General features: G+C 36.5%; 1 protein-coding gene and 2 long non-coding RNA genes across 9 annotated transcripts; 1 reads left to right on the plus strand and 2 right to left on the minus strand.

Moving 5' to 3' along the window:
- The first annotated feature begins 5,155 nt into the window (after positions 1-5,155).
- LOC148191309 (uncharacterized) lies at positions 5,156-6,557 on the plus strand. The gene is made up of 3 exons (XR_015782973.1): positions 5,156-5,421; positions 6,015-6,140; positions 6,263-6,557. It is a non-coding gene; the product is annotated as an uncharacterized LOC148191309 (long non-coding RNA).
- A 1,401-nt stretch (positions 6,558-7,958) lies between these two features.
- LOC124823069 (uncharacterized) lies at positions 7,959-14,937 on the minus strand. 7 transcript variants are annotated; one of them, XR_015782969.1, is made up of 10 exons: positions 14,108-14,937; positions 13,906-14,026; positions 13,717-13,803; positions 13,535-13,644; positions 13,151-13,233; positions 11,550-12,321; positions 11,291-11,417; positions 10,132-10,692; positions 9,943-10,031; positions 7,959-8,276 (listed from the first exon to the last, which is right to left on the minus strand). It is a non-coding gene; the product is annotated as an uncharacterized LOC124823069 (long non-coding RNA). The 7 variants fall into 7 exon arrangements; XR_015782970.1 differs by lacking the exon at positions 13,151-13,233 and having other exon boundaries at positions 10,132-10,198; positions 10,313-10,692; positions 11,550-12,524; positions 14,108-14,936; XR_015782965.1 differs by having other exon boundaries at positions 11,550-12,524; positions 14,108-14,936.
- Positions 14,938-15,278: 341 nt separating this feature from the next.
- On the minus strand, positions 15,279-16,407 carry LOC148191310 (uncharacterized). Its single transcript, XM_088101364.1, has 4 exons — positions 16,106-16,407; positions 15,825-16,004; positions 15,540-15,713; positions 15,279-15,323 (listed from the first exon to the last, which is right to left on the minus strand). Exons 1-4 carry the CDS (start codon positions 16,283-16,285, stop codon positions 15,279-15,281), a joined length of 579 nt encoding a protein of 192 aa, XP_087957490.1. The 5' UTR covers positions 16,286-16,407.
- Positions 16,408-23,336: the final 6,929 nt, after the last annotated feature.

The raw sequence follows: 23,336 nt of genomic DNA on the forward strand, positions 1-23,336 counted from the left end.
AATTTTGAAGGATCTTTCGGTGAAGGGGGAGAGAAAGTTTCGAAAAGATAGAGAGAGAGTTTCGAAAATGAGGAAAGAGACTTTTGCAGGGTTTCTGAAAAGCGCCAAAAAGTTTCTGAAAATTATTCCAAAAATGCCCTCCAAAACAAAATGAATCTTTAAACAAAATTTAATAAAAACAACCAATGACAGTGAGACACGTGTTGTTGTCAAATTGTTGTCAAAAATATGTTGTTGAAGAAACGTTTTCCTAAAATAAATGCTCCTAGTATATATATTTTTTATAGTAATTATTGGATTATTGTTGCATGAAATTTGTGAAAATATTTATAAAACAACTTCACTCTATCCTTTTTATCTATGTAAATTTCACTGAAAAATAATAAAAAGTGAAGTTTTCTTCAAAATAGTGCTGTTAAAATTATTATTCGATAAAATACAATAGTATATTAAATTTTTAATAGTAAAACACAATGTTATGTAGTAAGGTATTTATAAAATATCTTAGATATTATATTCATTACATAAAATATCTTAAACGGTTAAAGCCACTAACCCTATTTTTAGGTAAGGTGGTTATTTTTATTTTGCTTATAAATACAGTGACAGGACCAAAGTCCAGGTACATTCTCTTTATGCTCTAGAGACCCTAAATATTATTTCAGAGTAATATCCAATTACTCTCTTGAGAGCTGAAGCTCCATAACTGACATCTGACTTGAGCGTCGGAGTATCTTTGCAGGTACCTCCCCCTCCTTTGGCGAGTATGAACAACAACAATTGGAGAAGAGCAAGCGTCCCAGACAGCATCCCAGACAGCCAGAAGCAATAAAGACACACCGGACAAATGTACACCGAAACACACAAGATCTTCAATTTTAAAGTGATAGCAATATCTTTATTTTTATGGTGTGTAAGATGATCACATTTGAGGAATTATATTATGAGATTTTAATTTACTTTTTTGTTGCTGAATCAAATGTATTACATCACTCTTAAGAACTTTATAAATTTTTACTCTAAATAAAGTTCTTCGTAATTATATTTTCTGATGATTATTGGTATTTGAATAAAATCATTTTTCTATTACTGGATCTTAAGGTTTTATTTAGATGCCGAGTTTTAAATTTTATGCATATCAATATCATATTTAAATAAGATGGTTTTATAAAGTTTAAGTTTTAAATTTAAGAACCAGATTGTAAGGACCGCACGTTTTTAAAAGAAAGTGGTGGGGCAGGGCAGTCACTCATTGCTTGCATTATAGAAGCACAATCATGTTTGGAAGCACCAGCCGCCCCAATGAAAGAAGTGGGTTTCTTTCTTTATTTAGCAGTGGAGAGCAGCACTCAGAGAATCCCTTTCTTTCATTCTGCACCGTTCAGAGAGCACAACAAGGGAAACAAGACTTGGCTTTAAAAATACTGAGAGGAGGAAATGGGGTTTTGCTGCAAAAATCTGTGAGAGGTGAAGTTGAGAGCTCTGGAATTGCAAGGAGGCCTTGGTACTACAAGTCTTGGGAGAGATAGATTCAAGATTCACAAAGGAAGTCTTCAAGAGGTAAGGGGAGCTAGATCTTTTTCTCTGGATTGTATGAACTATGCGTGTATTGAAATCCATAATATACTGTCGTCGATGAACAAATTTTATATTTAGAGTGACTTCATGACTTGGGTTAAGTTTCAAAGTAACAATATGATTCATGGACGTAATTCCATGATCCTCAAGGAGAGGATACATGGTGGTGGACGTAATTCCATGATCCTCAAGGAGAGGATACATGGTGGTGATTTGGGGGTGTATAGAATAATTGCATGGTAGCTCAGTCTTGGGGGTTTTCCTGACGCTCCAATGGTCTTTCATTCTCAAGTAGAGAGGATTGATCCATGTGGTGAGGAGTAGCAGGAGGTTCTAGTCTTGGAGGCTTCCAGGATGCTCCAAGGCGCGGAACGGACTAACCTCGTGAGGGTGGTAGGGTGGAACCCATTGGCAATGGCTTTGCAAAGCAGTAGAGGCCACCACGAGTGCATAACCCGCCATAGCTCGGTAATCATTCTAGTCCGGACGAGTCGGTCTATAAAGCAACGAGTCGGGGTATAAAGTAACAAGTCTTGTGATGTTAGTTTACCATGTTTTGATGACTTTTGCACGTCGTGTGAGATTGTATAACATGATTTTTATATCTAGCTCACCCTTGCTTGTTTGTATTGCTTGTGTATGTTTCTTTGGCGATGATCATCCACTTGGATGGGAGGAGATGGCGAAGAGGATACTTTGGGAGCAGCTCTTGATGGAGACGGCAGTGTTGCAGCTTAGATTTGCTAGTTTTATTCCATGATTTCATGTTATTTCGAAAAACTTTTGAGTATTTAAAGTTTTAAATTTTCCGTATTTTCTAGGAAGAAATTCTAATACTCTAGTTGTCAATTTCGCACTATTATAAGGATGACTGTAATCCTTAATTACTCTTGACTGCTTTCCTATATTATGTAATCCTTAATTACTCTTGACTGCTTTCCTATATTATGCATGATGACGTCTTTATTATATATGCATGACCTATATAATTGGGATGCCACACATCTTACAAAAACAATAATGCACCAAATAAAAATAATAGTTGGATTTTCATTTCATTGGGCACTTACTCAGCACGATGCGATGTGTCTTAATATATTTTTTTTCTTTTTAGCCTTATTATATGTTTTATGTTTATGTAAAATCTAAATCCTTTGTTCTGTCAAATAAAAGTAGTTGTGTCAAAACTATTTTTAAGAAAACTTATCAAAACAATTGGTTTGCTAACATACATAAGCTCTTTTTTTTTTTCAGTTAGTTGATATATTTTAGTAGAGTGTACTGATTTTTAGTAGACAATATATTATGGTATCTAAGTTTCAAGGTCAATGATATTTGAATAATTTTCATCAATTATTTTGTTATTAAAGTGGAAAACAGTTTAACGAAAAACAAATAGCGGTGTCACGAGTTGTGTGTGGATGTGAGAAATGACGGAGATGAGAAATAAACAAATTGGATTAGTGAGAAATGTGAGTGTTTCTAATTTTTTCGATTGGAACTACTAGAGATGATGGAGAAAATGTTAGAGTGAGAGAGGTGAAAGAGAAAGGGTTGAGAGAAATGAAGATTGAGAAGAATAAGAGATAAAATAGAGGTGAATAAAGGTTTGGAAGTTTCTTGTCTTTTTAGTTTTAAAAATGAAAATTATTCAAATACCCTTAACCTTAAAACTTAAAATCCATAATATATGAGGTTATTTTTGTCTACTAAAATTCCGTACACTCTGCTAAAATGTATCAACTGAAAAAAAAACTACAACCTCATATATATATATATATATATATATTTGTTATGACCCGACTATAACAAAAAAAAGTTATTATTAAAATAAAATTCATTTTTTAACTGCCCTAGATACATCCTCGTTCAATTTATTTTTAATTTATTCGATGTTTAGAATTTGAAAATAAATTCTATAAGTTGTTGGGTTATGCTTTAAATCATTTGGACGGATGTATTTCGTTTTCTTAAATATATTTATTTAATAAGTACATTAGTAATATTTTATCACATAATATACAATGTTAAATATTTTTTTAAGTTAAATTTTATATTTCTTTTATTTTTATAATTTAACAATAAATAATGTTAATATCTTTTATGTTAAAATTGGAAATGACTTGGTGTTAATCTATATATTTAGAGTTTTTATTATTTTTATTTTATTTAGACAAAAGACTCAACAAAATTTCTAATAGAATAAGAGGAGTAGAATAGAAAAAAAAAGTCTTTGATTTAAAAAAAAAATACTCCTTATATATCTTTTAAAAAAATAACATTCTTTTTGCGTAATAAGCCAATTGGAAACCTTATTGATCCGTTGTTTACCGGGTAAACGATTAGCCTTTTGACAACATGTTTTCACATTGACATTTTCTTACTAATCGATAGATGTTGGAAAAACTTTTTTACTCCCGACCAGATCTTCCTCTATTTATATAAAAAAAATAGGAGTGTTCACAATTAAACATGTTAAAAAAATATCGGATGATAGACGACCTTTATTTAGTGAATCGATGCAAAACTATACCTTGGGAATCCTATTGTCCCAAGTCACCAAGGTCGGCCACAACTTGGACGAACATGTTTGCAATCGGATAGTATAAGTCCTCAAACAAAACACGAATTTATTCGCTTGGTCCCCAACCAACATGCCAAGCACTGACCTTTCATTTATGTGCCACCACCCGTCCATCCTTTTATAGGCCAAACTTGTGGCCCAAAGGAAGGGAAAGTTCAATAAAGAACGTTGAACTGCAACCAAGGAGGTAACAACACTCCTCGAAGACGGATTCATTAAAGAGGTTACTTACACCACATGACTCGCTAAAGAAGGTCAACGACAAATGGATATGTGTGTCGATTACACTGATTTCAACAAACCATCCTAAATGACACATGTTCACTACCCAATATTGACCAAATGGCGTATATTCATTTTCTTTTTATTTAATTCATTTTACTGTCTGTATTCAGTTGGATTGGTATATGAACATCTCTAACCTTAATCAAAATAAAGACTATCTAAACCGAAGGAAAAGTTGGCTTTCTTTCTTTTAGTTCCTTTTTTACTGTATGTATTGGATTGGTTTATATGCACACCTCTAACTTCGATAAAAATGAAAAAAAAACAGACAGGGACGATAAAAATGAAAAAAATAAATAAATAAAAACAGACTTTATATCCAATCCAATGGAAAAGTTGGTTTTCTATTTTAGTTCAATTTTTTCTGTCTGAATTCATTTGGATTAATTTGTACACATCTCTAATTTTTATCAAAATGGAGATGTGATACTCTGTCAGCTTTCGATACTTGGCAGTGTGTTTTTCTTCTTCTGAAGTTTTCATAAGCAGCCCTCCTTCATTTTAGGGTGGAAGAGCTAATTTGAAACTTATTTGGGTATAACTTATAATATAAGCATATAGGTGTTTTGGAGAATTTATGAGATGATAGGTTCATAAGCTGTTTTTCAATTTATGACAACAAACTTCTAGAATAGCTCCTGAAAACTGATTATTCCTATTTCTTCTTCAATTGTAAGTACAACTTACACCTAAATGTTTACGTAATAAATACTTATTTATTAGGTCCTTACTTGAGTTGTTTATTGGCAAGGCAATTTTCCTAATGGTTATTGGCGCAAGTTCCAGATAGTCTCTTGTTTATGTTTATTAATTGATTAATTATTGAAAGGTACATTTATGGTTTACGTGATATTTGTTGTAGGCTCTTTTCGTATTTCTGTCTCTGCCTTTACTTTCAAAATTGAAAGGCATACCATTTGCTGAACTTCCTTCATATTTTAAAAGCGGTGCCGGTTGTTTTCTAGGTAAACCAGGTAAGATCTAATAAATTGGTAGCAATGCAATTATACATATATATCCTCACGTGGTTTTCTAGTACTTGTCTGCGTTTCTTATTACACCTTCTGTTGTTAAAACACTATCAAGATTAGTTACTATGTGTATGTATGATTACTTTCCTGGGTTTATGACCTTGAATTTTCAAAATTGCATTAATAAATAAAATAACAAGGGCAAGTTTTAATTAATGGTATGGAATTTGAAGTGGGTCTATATGTCATTGGGTTTTCTTATCTCGATGGGTAGATCTTGTGGCTATCACAAGGTTCATGTCATATTCGATACCTTACCTTTTATGTACTAGGATTATAGATGCTTTTGGTCCTTCAGGTAAAAGGCCGAATAGTATATAAGCAATGATTTAACCCCGTCTATAACTAGATTACTTGGAGTTTAGTTATTTCTAACATTTTTATATAAAACAATTAAAACTCATAATTGTAAGAAATCAATAAATTTATATATAGTTTTTGTCTTGTACCCTTTAGATGATTTTGAACCTTGGTTTAACTTTCTTTTGTGTTTAAGTTTTAATATAATGTGTATTCCTCTTCAATTTCTGGCTTAGGTTGTGATGGCGCTCCCCTACTTCCACTGCTTTACATAATTACCAATTTGGCATTCAACATATCCCTCCTTAATGCAGTAAAAACTTCTTCTGCAGTTGTATCTTCTCTTCTAGTAATGTTGTCAGGTACTCGTTATCATTGCATCTCACTCTTCTTTGTTGCATTCTAAACTATGAATCGTAAGGTCTTTTGTACCTCAGGTTTTCTTAATAGTTTTTTAGCTTACGTGTGCTTATGATTTTTGCAGTGCCCATATCTGTTTATATTCTTTCTCTACCATTACCATATCTTCCCGAGGGAACAAGCTTGAGCCCATTTTTTTTGCTTGGCTGTGGAATTCTTCTGTGTGGTCTCTTACTGTACAACACATCTCGACCTGTGAGAAACAGCTCTGAAGTGGACTGAAACCGTCCCAGTTCTGAGGATGAACTATCGGCTGGGCACCCTGCCCAAAAGAATATCAGCAGCCTCCAGGTACTACGGTTCACGGTGAAATATATTTTCTCCAACGTGCTCGATTTATACATACTCACTGTCCTTGCGATTATTCTTTTGAGCCGAAAATTTGTTCGGTTTCCACTTTTCAGTGTCACTTAGTTGCTTTATGATGGCTGACTTCCTCGTTCTTCCACTGGATTATTGTAACTTAAGATTATGCATATATCTCTCATCACTTGTTCTGGTATATTTTCATGTATATTAATACATAACAGAAAAATGCAGTTGACAGAAATGCAAGGTGCGAACATTTTTAAGTGATCTTTTTTAAATTCGCTTTTTAACACAATATTTAGAGTTGAGGCATGTTTATATAAATTTCAATACAAGCTCTTTCTTGGAGACAAATATAAAAAGGAAAATTGGAATTAGATTTTTTTACAAATTAAATTAGCTTATGTGGTAAGCTAAGTTATAAATTTTATAACTTTTTCCATATATTGTATCTAATTCTTTTACTTGTAACTTGTGTATAAGTTAATCTTAGTTGAAGAGAAATTAAATTTATTTATTTATTTCCTATTTTTCCATTAAGAAATGTGTAGAAAAACTTGTCCGAACAGGTATTTCAATGAAAAGCCACCCGGTTAATAATTATATATGACTTCCAAGCTAAAGTTTTGTTAGCTGCCATGTTATACAATGCAATACTTTAGATCCAGATCGAATATGATAGGATAATAATCACCTTATCCAATTTATTGTCTTGTTATTTATCTTGCATGGTAGGTTGTCATTTCATGTATAATCTTAACTATCAGTATTACCATGATTCCTCTGTCACTATATCATGACCACAAGCAATAACCATCAAATCTATCAACATTACTACACTCACTCTCACCCTTTTTTTCTCATTGTCACCATAATTATTCTTATCCTCATCATTATCCTTAGGATTATCATCACTATTCTCATTATTATTAGTATTATCTCATTATTATATTAGTTTCTCATGAGGAGAATTTTCAATTGAGTCCGATTTATTATGTGATCAAATTTTCTATATATTTTTAAATTGAATGTTATTTAAGTTTTGGTTAATTAGAGAATGTAGTTGTTATATTGTTTCACTATTTTGTTTATTTATGTCTACCTGTTAAGAAATGTTAGTTATTATAATTAATTAAGAATATCAAATTTAAGGCCGAACGAAGATTGATCACCTGAGAACGAATGCGAACGTTCGCTACGTAAGAATACACGACCGACGCTATTTTGGCCTACTCAAGCACTATTTGGACGAACGCTCGTTCTACAACACCTTTATTTTGGCCGAGCACTATTTGGTCGAGCAATGTAATGACGAACGCTAAGAGACCGAACACTATCAGGGCGAATGCTGTTTGGACGAAGAATACTGTTTGGACGAACGCATGCGGTGGTCAGTGTAACATCCCAAAATATAGTAATTACCATAAATCAGAATTAATTACGATTAACAGTAAACAGTAAACAGTCTTTACATTAATTCAGATTCAAAAGCCGAACGGCATCAGCACAAAAGAACGCGCATAATGCATACAAGGGAAAACTAGAACGAACGTTCTTAGATCTGTAAAACAACGTACGACAAAATAGAAGAATAGATGTTTAAGACGAACGGCCTTTCAAAATACTTGACCGAACGTTCACACTACACTAACATTTACAGTCCTAATTTAACGAGCGCTCTAAGGCTCGACCTTTACTTCAACTTCCACCAGATTTGCATCATCCAAAATTTTCTTCTTCCAGCATTTGATCCAGGGATGCACCTCCATCTGCTCACATCCACAACGGATGATCATTGCATTTTGACAGGACGGAAAAATACATGGACAGTAGACAACACAATGGAAATGCAAGGGTAAGCTTATAATATTTAATTTATACAATCAACACATACATTTACATTTCAATTCACACATACAACATGTAACTTATCCAATAACAATCATAGAACTACGTATATAAGACAGACCGTCCGGACTGTATGAACCATGTAGTTACAAGCGTCCTTGCACCCAAGTGGTGTAATAGCCGGGATATACCTAATCAGCTTCCACTTGAGGTTAATCCTTCGCCCCTGCTAAGTGAGGGATACGAAGATCTCCTGCCATTCCCACACATGACTACCCCCTTCTACGTGAAGATGAGCATCACGGAATATCAGGATGGACCGCGAGTCCTAACTTATCCAGGTTCATACTTTACCAAATTTCACAGTTAACACGTCTGAGACGTTCCTCCTTGGAACGCTCGTTCAATTTCCACAAACGTATAATCAGTTAATACTGTGTTCGAACATCTTAACATTTCATGGTTATAATATTTCCATTCTTTGTTCCACTCTCTGAAAAAGACGGACGTTCAACTTTCAAAAGGAAGAGGACTTACGTTAAAACCGGATTTAAAAGAACTTCTTGAAATCATAAAGACTTCAGAATAAAAGATCAACTCCAGAATATTTTTAAATACTAAGAAGTCAGATTATCTCAATTTAGATGAAGAGACATTAAAGAGAATACTTGAATATATAAGGAACTTTGTATTCGAAAGGAACAGGCTACCAGTTAAAGACCGGACGCGAAATATATAAACTTTTCAAATGTTTGGACGAACGCTATTTACGTTCGGTAAGGAAATAAAGATGATGACGAACGTTCGGTTTAAGACCGAACTCTTTATCAAAGCGAACGCTCGGTATATGACCGAGCACAAATCATGACGAACGCTTGGCAAAAGGCCGAGCGCTCTTTAGGACGAACGCTCAATATGGAACCGAGCTCTCAGTAGGACGAACGCTCAATATGAAATCAAGCGCTCCTTAGGACGAACGCTCAAAATGAAACTGAGCGCTTTTTAGGACGAACGCTCGGTTTAAGACCGAGCGTTAATGTATTCATAAAGTTTCAAATATTTATAATAACTGAGCTGAACGAACGCTCAGACATTCAATTGGGGACGCTCGTTCACGAGCAGAATTCTTTCCAAATGAAGGAATCCCATTCTAAGTTATTTTAAGGAAAACCGAACGGTCTAAGACCGTACGGTGACGAGCGTTATTTATCAAAGGGGATGATATGAACTTCAGGTTTTTCAATCTTAACAGAATTTTCCAGATTTCAAATTTACAAACTTTATAACTTTCATTCCAGATTTAATTCACCTTAAACATCATCATCATACAGATCTCAACATTTTTAATCATTCCCAACTATACAATATCCATTCTTCATTCATACATAATCAAATCAACATGCATTTCAAACCACCAACAACATATATATTCCATGCAACCAGTGATCGTTCATGACAGATAAATCAAACCAGAAACCATATCAGATATCAGTAAACTTCCATAGCAGCAAAATCTTCAGATATATCACCCATGTAAATCAAAGCGTATAACATGCAATATAAATTAAACCTATAAGCTTCCCTTACCCGGATTGGAAATCAAACTTGTCCTAGATGTGAATGTGGCTTCGTCCAACTACGTTGTTCTTAGGTTCTTGACTCTTCCAGAACACAATCTAACCACGGAATACAGATCACTTAGAATACATGCTTGCATGCAACTAAAAACCCTATTTTTCCAGAACCCTAAAGACAAGCTACGGAAAGGGAACTTACCAGTTCCAGTTCTTGAAACTGTTCGGTCCAGTGGATAGCTCTCAATGCAGTGGACGTTTCTACGGTGCTGGAAATGGGATCGGAGAAGAAGGTAAGGAGTTATCGTAGAGAGAAGGTGATCTGGTTCTAGAGAGAAGTTGGAGAAGATGAAGGGCTGAGTTTGGGTGGGGGAGATGCATACAGAGAAGAGTGGAGTGTTTTTCTGAAAAACCCAGTTTTGCTCCTTAGTCGAGAACGAACGTCCATTCCTCATCAGCCACGTGCATTCCACTAACGCTTTCCATACTCCTCTCGTCGTGACACCTGGTTCGTTAGTGAACTGTCGAGCTCTCCAATTGACACGCAGTCTGCACAGCGCTCGGCACTCCAGGCTCCATGCAGCGCGACACTTGGCTTCTGCTGTTGAAATGTTTCTTCCTGCAGCTGCCACGTACGTTGTTGAGGTGTCCTGTTCTCCAGTTGCCACGCGTATTCCAACGTGTGTCATTTTTCAGGGTCTCACAGTCAGTCTCCCATAACCCATTAGGTCAAAATCCTAAATCTCCTCCTTCAGTGTTTCCTCTGCAAAGAAGCCAAAATTGTTAGTTCTCTGTAACAGTACAATGCAATCACGTCGGTTGATAATGCATACACTAAAAAGTCCTTTTTCAAATTAAAAGCCAAGCATAAGGGAAGGGAAAGTGTGTATCTGTTGATGGATAAAACTCAAATTTTCAAATACATACAAAATTTGTGTTGGTGGTGAGCAAATTCCCTCAAGGGGCATTTTTAACTTTATTTCGTATTGTGCGGGTATCATAGTATCACTTTTATTACTGTGTTCAGCACACAGCTCAGAACTATCAGTAAACAACTGTACATATAATAAAACTCTCCATGACCAAAAATTGGTTCGAAAATTACAAAACTAGTCGACAAATAACCAACTCTACACGCTTACTCCAGAGGAATAAGACATTAGTTTATTTAAATAATTTTTTATTACACACAGTGGATATTAGAGCAATCATCAAATAATTTGGTTGGTCATATGCAATGCAGATGCAACAATACATAAACCACATCCACATAATTCGAATTAAACAAAATTTCGTATATGAAGTTCAAAAAAGTAGTCTACAATTTTCACATAATAATTTCAAAGAATAAAATGTCATACCTTTCGCTTGTGTACTCGGCTCTTTCTACTGCTACCTTTACCAGATCCCATTACTTGCTCTTCAGTTCTATCTTCAAAGAGTAATGTTTTGATTTCATCATAGAAACTTTCTGTTAGACCTTGCAACCTGAAATAGAAAAAGCACAAAAGCTAAGAGAGAAAAAAATGTATTTAAACAAAAATACTATCACACATTTAATTCCTTTTACTTGTTAGGAATGGAGAAACAAAAGGAAAACATTCCAAACACTTCCCATACCCATTTCTTGATTTCTTCAAGTATTTTTCTCGCTTCCTCTCCTGTTTCGTAAGAGGAACACGAGTGAACATCTCCTCCTCTTGCTGAGCGCGTTTCTCCATCTTGGAGACAAATCTATCAATTTCTTTGCTAGCTCACTAGTACAGTCAAGGGAAAAGACAGCGGTTATTTTGCCTTTAGATAGCGGTTTTGGAACCGAGGCATATACAGGCGAGGCAAAAAGTCTACCCTTTTTACCTCGGTTGTGAACCGAGGCAAAAGGAGTAGGATTTGGCCTCGGTTCAAAAATAATCGAGGCAGTAAGATTTTGCCCCCTTTTTTCTTTTAAGGACTTTTGACCTCGGTTCTCTTTTGAACCGAGGCAGTATCTTGAAAATTTCTAATAAAAAAAACTAGCCAACGGTATTGCCTTCTTATTCCCTGCAAGCAAAGATTCCTAAAACAAAGAATATTATATAATCAAATACACTACTTACAATAAGTTTCATTTACCTATATTATCTAACTCTAACTTTCAACACTGGAATCCCACATTGAACTGTTGTTTAGGACTCTAAGTTACAAGTGCAAGTAACTTCCAAACTCAAAGAAAAAACTATATATTATGTAAAATCGAACTCAACAATGGTGATGGTTGTGTACAAGTCAGGTTCTGTCGTTAAGGAGTAGTTGAATTGAACATATTTACTCTCATGGCCTTGTAATATGCATCTTCTACATTTGCCAACCGACTCTGGAACATTTTCCATTCCTTTTTACACCTCTCCCTCACCTGCCACCAACACCATGGACATGATTCATCAACATGTATATTACTATTTAGTAATCGAAGTATTTGAATAATATAACAAGTATAATGTTCAACAACTATGCAAGCAAAACATTATATAGATGTGAGAAAAAGAGATAAAATTGTATGAAACGGGTATAATATAACATCCCTTGCCATGGTGCCTTCCCAGATTCTGATTCTCCCTAAAAAAACACAGAAAAACATGCATATCATACATAGGCAATGAGAGTTCAACTAATGAGACTAACATCAATTACCATAGAAACATGCATATGTTAAATCTTGCCTAATTAAGATGCAACCCAGAGCTCAAAAGCTGATCTGGAAGAGAACAGTCAATTTATACATCAAGAAAATGTTTACACAACAAACCAGTTTTCTACTTTGTCACTTCATGGCCACCTCTAATGCCATGGCCACCTAGTCCAGTGGGCTCTGAGCAACGTAATATTTCAACACTATAACTTTGCATACTATTCTGCCATATAACAGAAAAAAGTATATTTGCCTGAAGTGGATTTAATACAAAGTTTATTCAGTAATGTTGTAATTTCTCTCGTAGAGATGAATTTAACTAAAAGCAGAAAAAGTATTTCTGTCTAATACCGTACAGAGCAGAAATACTAGAAAAAAAATCAACTCTAAATTTTCCTCGCCTCTCTTAATAACAAGCTCTTCACTTGAGTTAATTGATCAAGAAACAGATGTGATTGTGATCATCCACAAATGAAACACCAAAAGCTATAAAGTCAGTAAGTTACAAGAAAGTGTTATAAATAAATTCGGTAATATGGGAACTACAATGTACCAATCTACAGAAGCAGCAATATACAAAGGATAAACAAGCTCAGGAACAAACTCCATAGCTTGAATGACATTCAAAATACCCAACTGCACCAACAAAGACCAAGATAAGACATATTGCAGTAGCTTTCTGAGTAAATGCAAGATTGGACATGACATGCTTGAATGCTTTCAAACATACTGACATGTTAACCACTCTTTAAATGAAAATTTGAAGAGGAAATATATGTCAGAATAATATAGTTAATATGTAGTTGCTATGCTATCGTTTGCAGTAGTTAATGGTTGTTTATCAAGACAACTGCACTAGCCTAGAATGTCAATTACGAAAGTTAGCTCCAGCTCTAACTTGTTAGTATTACAACCATCCAATATGACTGATAGCTACCTATCTTCAACTCCTCTTTTAATTCATAGGTTACAGACGTCTGGCATTTGAACCGAGCAACTTGCAAAATTTAGGCACACTCAGTCCATGAAGAGCATTCCTCTTCATTGCTGGCATTTATGAAGCAGGTTAGACATTGAAATTAAGGCTAGTCAATGGAGGATAAAGGTCGAAGCGCTTACCCTTCAGAAATGGCAGTCTTTCCAACACCAAGCTCACCAATCAGCACAGGATTTTTATTTGTCCTCCTGAAGAGAATTTGGATGCATCTACGTATTTCATCATGTTATACAATTGTCAGTACTCAACACACTAATGGAATTTATCGAAGTAACACTTGCAGAGTTTATACATTTGTATAAATTACTTACAAATTCCCATGACATTCCTTTCTGATAAGTAATCACCTGATAAATAATTTGTATAAATTACTTATAAATTACTTATAAATTACTAGACCAGCAAGGAAGCACTTTCTTCATTCCTCATCATCTGGCAGTCAGAGAATCAAAAGGAAAATTTTAAACAACTTCCAAGAACCAAGATTCAAGAGACTTCAATTTAAATACTCACCAAAATTTATACCAGTGTTACCAATATGCAGTCTAGAGAGTCAATGATGTATTAAAAACCACTTCACCCACTTAGGTTCTTGAAGCACCAAACAACTTTGCTTTCCAGATTGATCCATCTTCTAACACAAGCCTAACATCTGAAGTTTTCCAATGAAGACAATTTAAATAGAAGGCTTTGGCTTCTATTCCAGAATGAACAGAACCTTCTGCATTCACAGGGGTTGAGGGCTCGGGAGCGGGCTGGACCAGGTGTTGCGCCAGCGGCTCCACCACTGGCACTGGCTGTAACGGCCACAACTTGGGGATGGGGTGTATTAGAACCCTAGGATCTGTTATCACTCCCAACGACCACCGCTTCCTCTTCACTCCAGAGGCAACGCACTCGCAGGCGAGGTGGAAGCTGCGCTCGCAACCGTCGCACACGACGAGGTTCTGGTGGCTCCCGGCGACGGCGGGGCAGGGCTTAGAACAGGCAGCGCAAGGAGCGAGGCCATCGTTTGGAGGGCAGTGGGGGCTCCTAGCGGCGGCCTAGGGTTTCAGCGTTCGGTGAGGACGACGTCGGTGACGAAGTCTGGTACGATTTCGACGAACAACGAGGAAGACCGGCGACGAGGCAGCGACGAGGCAGCGCGAGGCAGCGCGAGGCAGCGCGAGGCAACGCGAGGCTTCTTCTTGAGCGAGAACACCGGCGGCGTGGTGGCGACTGAACGGCAGAGAGGTGGCGACGGAGACGGCGCTATTTGGAGGGGGTTGGAGAAAACAGTGAGATGGAAGAGTTTGCGCGAGAAGAAGAGGAAGAAATCTGAAGGGTTACTTCGGAATATTAGAAGCTATAGTGTCTCGGTTATGAAGCTTAACCGATGCCTAATCAATTAAAAAATAATTAAAAATGAAAAATATAATGAGAATTTTGTTACGTGACAATATTTATGCCTCGGTTTTGATTATAACCGAGGCAATATTTAATTTACATAACTTTTTTCAGCGTATATTTAAGATAGTAGGGTGAGTTCACAATACATTATGCCTCGATTGCTGATTTAATCGAGATTATAAACTTTTTGTATTTTGGTTATTTTTGAACCGAAGCATATAATTTTTTCAAAACTACGAAAATGCCATCGCGCTTTTATATGCTTCGATTTCAATAAAACTGAGGCATATACGTGTTAAAAAACCCTTTTTTTACTAGTGGCTCCCTCAAAATCCCTCACCTGAGTAGAGTAGTGAGCAGCCAAAACAAACCATTACGTAAAATCATTAAATGCAAGTTCGGATAATAGTTCAAAAAATATTCTTAGGAGTTAAAAGTACTTTCGAGAAGGATGCTCTCTTTGTACATTTGAGTCTGAAAATACTTTTGAAAGGAGTTTAACTGAAACCCAAGCATACTATAAGTCATAATGATTCAGCACTAAAAATAACTTTACCTCTTCAGGTCTTTCCTCCATATCATTCATCAATGTCCTGATATAATCACTCTGCTTAGCTTGTTTCAGAATTTCTTTTTCTCTTCGCAAGGCATTTCTTTCATGCTTAGAAGGTCTTTCTAGATCCATAGAAGTAGGGGCAAACTTTACAGGTTGATATGTATCATGTCCATCCTACATATAATAAAAGTTAGATAGACCAGGAAAATACCCTTTTCAAGATATTACCACCCTGCGTACACCAAATTTTACACCATTTATAATATCACATATACACTGACTGACCTGCAAGGTTAAGTCTACTTTGCTAACTAGCATGTCAGGATTGGGACGATACTTTGATGCATCCTCACTCTTATTGGACGCATCTGGCTCCGTACTTTGAATATCACTTTTGGCTGCATTTTCACCAGCCTGCACTAGTTTCTGGATTTGGTATTGTTGTTTTCTGTCAATTGGCCGAATCTGCAATGGAAACCAGGAAGTCAAATGTTTAACACATAATACAATGTAAATATACACATGGAAGCCCTTGAAGATCAACGCACAGAAGGATAAAACTATACCTTTTCCAAAAACAATCTTATCTCTACAACACTTCGAACAACAGGGTGATCTTCTATTGATAACCCTTTAGCCTTCCGCAATAAATAATAAACAAGGGATTGACAATAATTCAAAAGTAGCAAATTCTTAGCCTCAAGGTAGCTAAATCCATCTGCTGTAGGATACTGACCTTCTTTCATCTGGTATAAGAAACATCGAGAGACACAATAATAACAATAATCATATCACTCATTGATATCAGGGTATATTTAGCTATAACAGAAAACTTATAGAATCCCCAAAAAGGCCCAAATTGCGAAACTTCATGTCCAAACAACAGAAAAACTTCTTTTAAATCTTAATATTATATGAATTTGAAATGACGTTAACGGAGTCCTTAAAAAAAATTACTTGAATTGAAAAAAGGGCCACTCACTTTGGCAGTTAAAGATTGAACTTTAAGCCTCACAGTATCGAGCCCTTCCTTCATCTCTTTCAACAACGCCGCAAGTTTAGGCGATTCTCTGCGAAAAACGACAAGATTTTTAAAAGATAAAGGCTCCAATTTATTACTTGCGTATAGTCCCATACCTACACAATCTCCAGATCCCTCTCATTCCGGCGTATGTTCGATTCATCCATGTGTCCCTTCCACTAGAAGCCTGCCAGGAGCCGCTCCTTGTCTGTGCCCCCTGCACCATGCCTCTTGCACCAGCGTCACTCCCCGCCCTCATCAGTGCCCGGGTGTCACTTCCCTGGATGGTACTGTAACTCAAAATCAAAGTCCTTCAAGTACTCCATCCACCTTCTCTGCCTCATGTTCAACTCCTTCTGATCGAAGAGATACTTCAAACTCTTGTGATCACTAAAGATTTGAAAACGTGATCCGTAAAGATAGTGCCTCCAAGTTCTCAGAGCAAAAACCACAACCGGTAATTCGATGTCGTGCGTTGGATAGTTCCTTTCATGCACCTTCAACTGTCTCGATGCATAAGCTACTGGTCGCTTCTCCTGCATCAATACACAACCGAGCCCATGGTATGAAGCATCACAAAACACTTCAAAAGCTTTAGAAGTATCAGGAACTGCTAATACTGGAGCACTTGTCAACCGTTTCTTCATCTCTTCAAAACTTGTTTCACACTTGTCGGTCCATAAGAAAGGTTGTTCTTTACGAGTCAACTGCGTCAAAGGACCCACTATCTTGGAGAAACCTTCGACGAACTTCCTATAGTAACCAGCTAGGCCCACAAAACTTCTTACTTCTGACACCGCCTTTGGACGTTCCCACTTTAACACTGCCCCCACCTTCGTTGGATCTACAAAAATTCCTTTGGCAGAAATCACGTGGCCAAGAAACTGTATTTCCTCCAACCAAAATTCACATTTAGATAATTTCCCAAACAATTTATGCTTCCTAAGAATTTCCAACACAATCCTCAAATGTTCTGCATGTTCTTCATGATCCCTTGAATATATAAGAATGTCGTCTATGAACACAACAACAAATTTATCTAGCCACGGTCGAAATATTCGATTCATGTAATCCATGAATATAGCAGGAGCATTGGTCACTCCAAACGGCATCACCACATACTCGTAGTGACCATAACGTGACCTGAAAGTCGTCTTCTGACTATCCTCTGGTTTGACCAAGATCTGATGGTAACCCGACCTCAGGTCAATTTTTGAAAACACACCAGCTCCTCGCAACTAATCCAACAAGTCATCAATTCTTGGCAGTGGGTACTTGTTCTTAATCGTCAACTTATTCAGCTGTCGATAGTCGATGCACAACCTTGAACTACCATCTTTCTTCTTTACTAACAAGACTGGAGCTCCCCATGGTGACACACTCGGCCTGATAAACCTCTTCTCCAGTAGTTCCTCAGTTTGTCTCTTCAGCTCTGCTAGCTCTGTCGGAGCCATCCTATACGGAGCCATAGACACTGGTCTAGCTCCTGGTACCAAGTCTATAGAGAACTCCACTTCCCTACTCGGTGGCAACCTTGGTACTTCATCTGGAAAGACATCCTCGAACTCTTCCACTATCGGAATACCCGTCGTCTGAACCTCAAAACTTTTCTTCTCTTGAGCTACCAGTACAAAACACATGGCCCCATCACTAACATCCTTTAGAACTTCTTTGGTTGAGATCAACTCTAAACCATTTGAGTCTGGAAAAACTAATCGTTGTCGTCCACAATCAAGAAGAACGTGATTGGTGGTCAACCAATCCATTCCCAAAATGACATCTAAGCCTTGGAGAGGTAAGGAGATTAAGTTCACTTTGAACTTGCGTCCGAAGACTACAATCGGGCATCCAACACAGATTGAACTGGTTGAGATCTGACCCGATGTTGGTGTAGAAACCATCAATTCATACCTTAGATTACTCACCGGTATACTTAAGTCTTTCAAACAAGTAGAAGAAACAAAGGAGTGCGTAGCTCCGGAATCAAACAATACATGTACACGTTTACCAAACAAAAGGCATGTGTCAAAGATGAGATTACCTGGCTTTGCAGCCTCTTCACTGGTCAAAGCGAAAACCCTTCCAGTTATCTTGGGCTTCATGCCTGAAGAACTTGGTTGTTGTGGTGCATGTGCTATCTTCTTCTCAGGACAAACATGAGCGAAATGTCCTGCCTTGTTACACACAAAGCACCTTTTCTCTTCAACCTTCACTCCAGAGAGCTTAGGACAATCCCTCTTGTAGTGCGCACCACCGCATTCAAAACATTTCACGGCTGTTGGCATAAGCGGTTGGGGTCGCTGATATGGCTTCTTCCATTGCTTTCCTCTAATAAACTTGTTCTTCTGAGTCTTGTCAACTCGGTTTCGGTTTATTTCCAGTAGCTCCACCTTTTTTGTCTTCTCAACTAAGGCTGGAAACTTCTTGATTTCAAGAGGTACAATCATTCTCTTCAGGTCATATCTCAGACCCTGCTCAAATCTTTGACACTTCCACCCTTCCGTCATGTGCTGACTATAAAAGCGGATAAGATACTCAAACCTATCGATGTACTCTTGCACCGACATCCCATTTTGACGCATGGCCAAAAATTCTTGCTCCCTTTCGATCTTGGCACTAGTCGGAAAGTACTTTTCCAAAAACTTGTCCTTGAAACTATTCCAATTAATAGCCTCTTCATCAGATTCCATGAGTCGCTTCATACCATCCCACCAGTACTCTACTTCCTCTTTCAGTATGAAGGTTGCGTAATCTAATTTTTCCTCATCTGTGCACTTGATCACATGAAAGTTCTTCTCAATGTCCTTGATCCAAGCATCTGCTTTATCTGGCGTAGCCCTTCCATTGAACCTTGTTGGGTCGTGCCTCAAAAAGTCATTCAGCCTCGAATAAGTCCTCGGTTCCTGAGTGGTATGCTGCCTCTCTATTGCGTTGATCATCCGATCAACAGCCCGATTAAAATCATCAATTGGAGGTGTTTGACCAACATTGTTAGATCGACGTGCCATGTTCTACCATATATGTCAAAAGAAAGTAATTCAAACACAAGTCAAAACAATGCATATCTCTACCTTTCAAACCAGTGCTCTCCAAAAGAGCTACATAATCATCACAACAAATCACAAAGTCACACAACACAAGTTAACGAGCTCACTTCCCAAAAGCCCCAAAAGATTTTCGAAAACCATTGCTTTGGTACCATCTGTAACGTCCCGGCAACTCACAGGAACCATTGACTGCCCCCACAGATCACCACCAGGCTTTCCAGTGTGCTTTGTCCTCACTCGCACACTTTCTAGAAGAAGGACACAAGAGTCGTCTTAGCATACATCCTGGTATGACTAAGATGTACAAAGACTTGAAAGAATCTTTCTGGTGGAGTGGGATGAAAAAGGATGTTGCAAAGTTTGTATCTTCTTGTTTGGTATGTCAGAAGGCTAAGATAGAACATCAAAGGCCAGGTGGAATGTTACAACAGTTGGATATTCCCCAATGGAAATGGGACAGCATCTCGATGGACTTTGTAACTCACTTACCTAGATCATGGAAGGGTCATGATTCCATTTGGGTGATAGTTGATCGATTAACGAAAAGTGATCACTTTTTGCCAATCAACCTGAGAATGTCAATGCAGAAATTGGCAGAGTTGTATATTTAGGAAATAGTGAGATTGCATGGTGTACCAAATAGCATTGTCTCAGATCGGGATCCAAGGTTTACGTCAAGGTTCTGGCAGCAATTGCAAGAGGCTTTGGGTTCGAAGTTAAGAATGAGTTCAGCATATCATCCTCAAACAGATGGACAAACAGAAAGGACTATTCAGTCATTGGAAGATCTGCTGAGAACATGTGTATTGGATCATTTGGGAGGTTGGAGTGAGGTTTTGCCTTTGGTGGTATTCACACACAACAACAGCTTTCATGCGAGCATTGGAATGGCACCGTATAAAGCATTGTATGGAGAAGGTGCAGGACACCTTTGTGCTGGTTTCAGGATGGAGAAACAATTTCAGTAGGTCCCGAGTTATTGCAGCAAACAACAGAAAAAGTCAAGTTGATACAAGACCGGATGCATGCAACACAAAGTCGGCAAAAATCTTATGCAGACAAGAGAAGGAGACCTCTTGAGTTCAACGAAGGAGATCATGTGTTTCTACGTGTGACACCGGTTACCGGCATAGGTAGGGCTATTAAATCAAGGAAGTTGTCACTAAAGTTTCTCGTTCCTTACGATATTCTTAGGAGGATTGGACCAGTAGCATATGAGATAGCATTACCACCACAGTTGACGAACTTGCATAATGTGTTCCACGTGTCGCAATTGAGGAAGTATGTCTCGGATCCGACTCATGTTTTGGAAATAGATGACATTCAAGTGCTCGAAGATCTTACTATCGAAGCGATGCCAGTAAGGGTGTTAGAAGTTCAAACAAAGAAGTTACGGGGAAAGGAAATTCATACGGTGAAGATACTTTAGAACGACGAAACCCAAGACATGACATGGGAACTAGAGGATCATATGATTAAAGAATACCCTGATTTGTTTGAGTAACAATTAATTTTCGAGGACGAAAATTTTTGGAGTTGGGGTGAATGTAAGACCTATAGAAAAATAAAAGTAATTTAATGTATGTTGTGGTTTTGAATAATTAATTATGGTGTGCATTAGTATGTAGAAAGTATGAAAAATAATAATAATAAATAAATAAATTTTTGGTTAGTGTAATTAGTTTCAAACATATTATGCATATGTAAGATAAAGACTATTGTTTGTATTTTTTTTACCATTTTGTTTAGCTTGGTTTTTCTTGTATTAATTATTTGAATTTGATGCAATTTGTGCTGGCCATCTTTGGTTAAAAGGAGGGACATAATTAATTATAAAAAAAATTAATTAATACTAATATGGAAAATAAGAAGACAATATTGAAGCATGGAGGTTGATGTTTTTGTTTCCCGTGAAACATGGGTGCATGTTTTGGTAAAGGGGACCCATCCCTTTCATTTGTTTGTTTTTTTCTTTCCATTGTATTACTGCAAGCATCTTCCAAGAGGCTTCATTCTCTTGATATAAGCTTATTAAGGCCATAAGAGAGGAGGAGAAGAGAAGAGGGATTTAAGTTAGAATTTTCTTTGAAATTGAGAGTGAAAACAAGCAAAGGTGGTGGTCTAGGAGTATCAAGAGTGAAGAATTGCTTGCAAGGAGAAGAGGTAGGGGAGCTAATCCTTTCTTGTCATGATCATGAATATGAGTATGAATGTGTTAAAATTTGGTAATGGTAGTTATCTATTGACTTGTGTAAAATTTGGTTTTCATGATTATAATTTCTTATTTTCGAGTTACTGTGGTGAAAATTTTCTATTAATTGTTTTCACCGTTGGATTTAGCTAAAATTTTAATATGTGAATCCTAAGACCTATTACTAAACTTTGACCGTTCGAATTTGAAAATAGAAGTCTGTACTTGGAGAAATAAATCTTGCATGTTTGAGTAAATTAGTTACCCCTGTAGTTCTGTTACTAAGTTGTCTCGGTAAAAATATATATTCTGACCTATTTGACCGGTAGATCAACCTCAAAATTTGATATATGATCACTAAGACATATTCATACAATTTGACCGATCGGATTTGTAATTGAAGGTCTATGTTTAGAGAAAGAAATTTCGAAAGTTTGAAATATTTGATGAACACTGCAATTCTGTTCTTAAGTTATAATGGTAAAAATTTCATATATATTCCATTTACCGTTAGATTGAGCCCAAACTTTAGTATGTAGTTCATAAGACATATTAGGTGATCTTGACCGTTCAGATTTGGAATTAGATGTCTGTGCTTAGAGGAATTCATTCCGCATTTTGAGTTTAACCGAGAACCACTTAAACTTCTGTCTCTGAGTTACCTCGGTAAAATCTTCATATTTACTTAGTTAGCCGTTAGATTACCGTGAAAGTTTAATATGTTGTTTCTAAAAGATAGTGTCATACTTTGACCGTTCAGATTTTAAATCGGAGATACATATTTATAGATATTAGTTTCGTATCTTCTCAGGGATCTCAATACTGCTTAATTTATGTTTTTGGATCATTTATACATAAATTATGATTTTCGCCTCATTAACCGTTAGATTGGACTGAAAATTTTACCATATGATTTAAACGTATTGTTTGTTAGTCTGATTGGTTCAGATTTTAATTATTGATATGAGTAAAGAGTAATCTTTCCACGAAATAGTAAATTTATTTGTATTGGATAAATTCTTGAATAATTATATTCTTAAATTGTATGTGTAGTTGTATTTTGAAAATTGAAGATAAGTAATATAATATATTCTATATTAGAATATAAAATTATATTGAATATTACTAAGTTGGTAATAATTATTTGAGTTAAATCATGAATTGTAAATAAGTTTATGGTAAAATTTGATGGGTAGTATAAGAATTATTGTCAAAATTGTAAATTCGAAATTTATTTATTTTCCTACGACTTTGGTAAGTCGGGAGGGAAGATGTTTGAAGTCGGACGCTACTTTGGTAAGTAGGTGTGATAATGAGAGATTAATTTGGCATAAACCGTACTACTTTGGTAAGTAGGCGGAATATTACCTTGTTGTGCTACTTTGGTAAGTAGACAATATTACCTTATTGTGCTACTTTGGTAAGTAGACAATATCATCTTATTGTACTACTTTGGTAAGTAGACGATATCACCTTATTGTGCTACTTTGGTAAGTAGACAATATCACCTTGTTGTACTACTTTGGTAAGTAGATCAC

Source organism: Vigna umbellata, chromosome 11 (genome assembly GCF_029865625.1).
Source record: "Vigna umbellata cultivar VRB3 chromosome 11, Vumbellata_1.0, whole genome shotgun sequence".
Classification (NCBI taxonomy): domain Eukaryota; kingdom Viridiplantae; phylum Streptophyta; class Magnoliopsida; order Fabales; family Fabaceae; genus Vigna; species Vigna umbellata.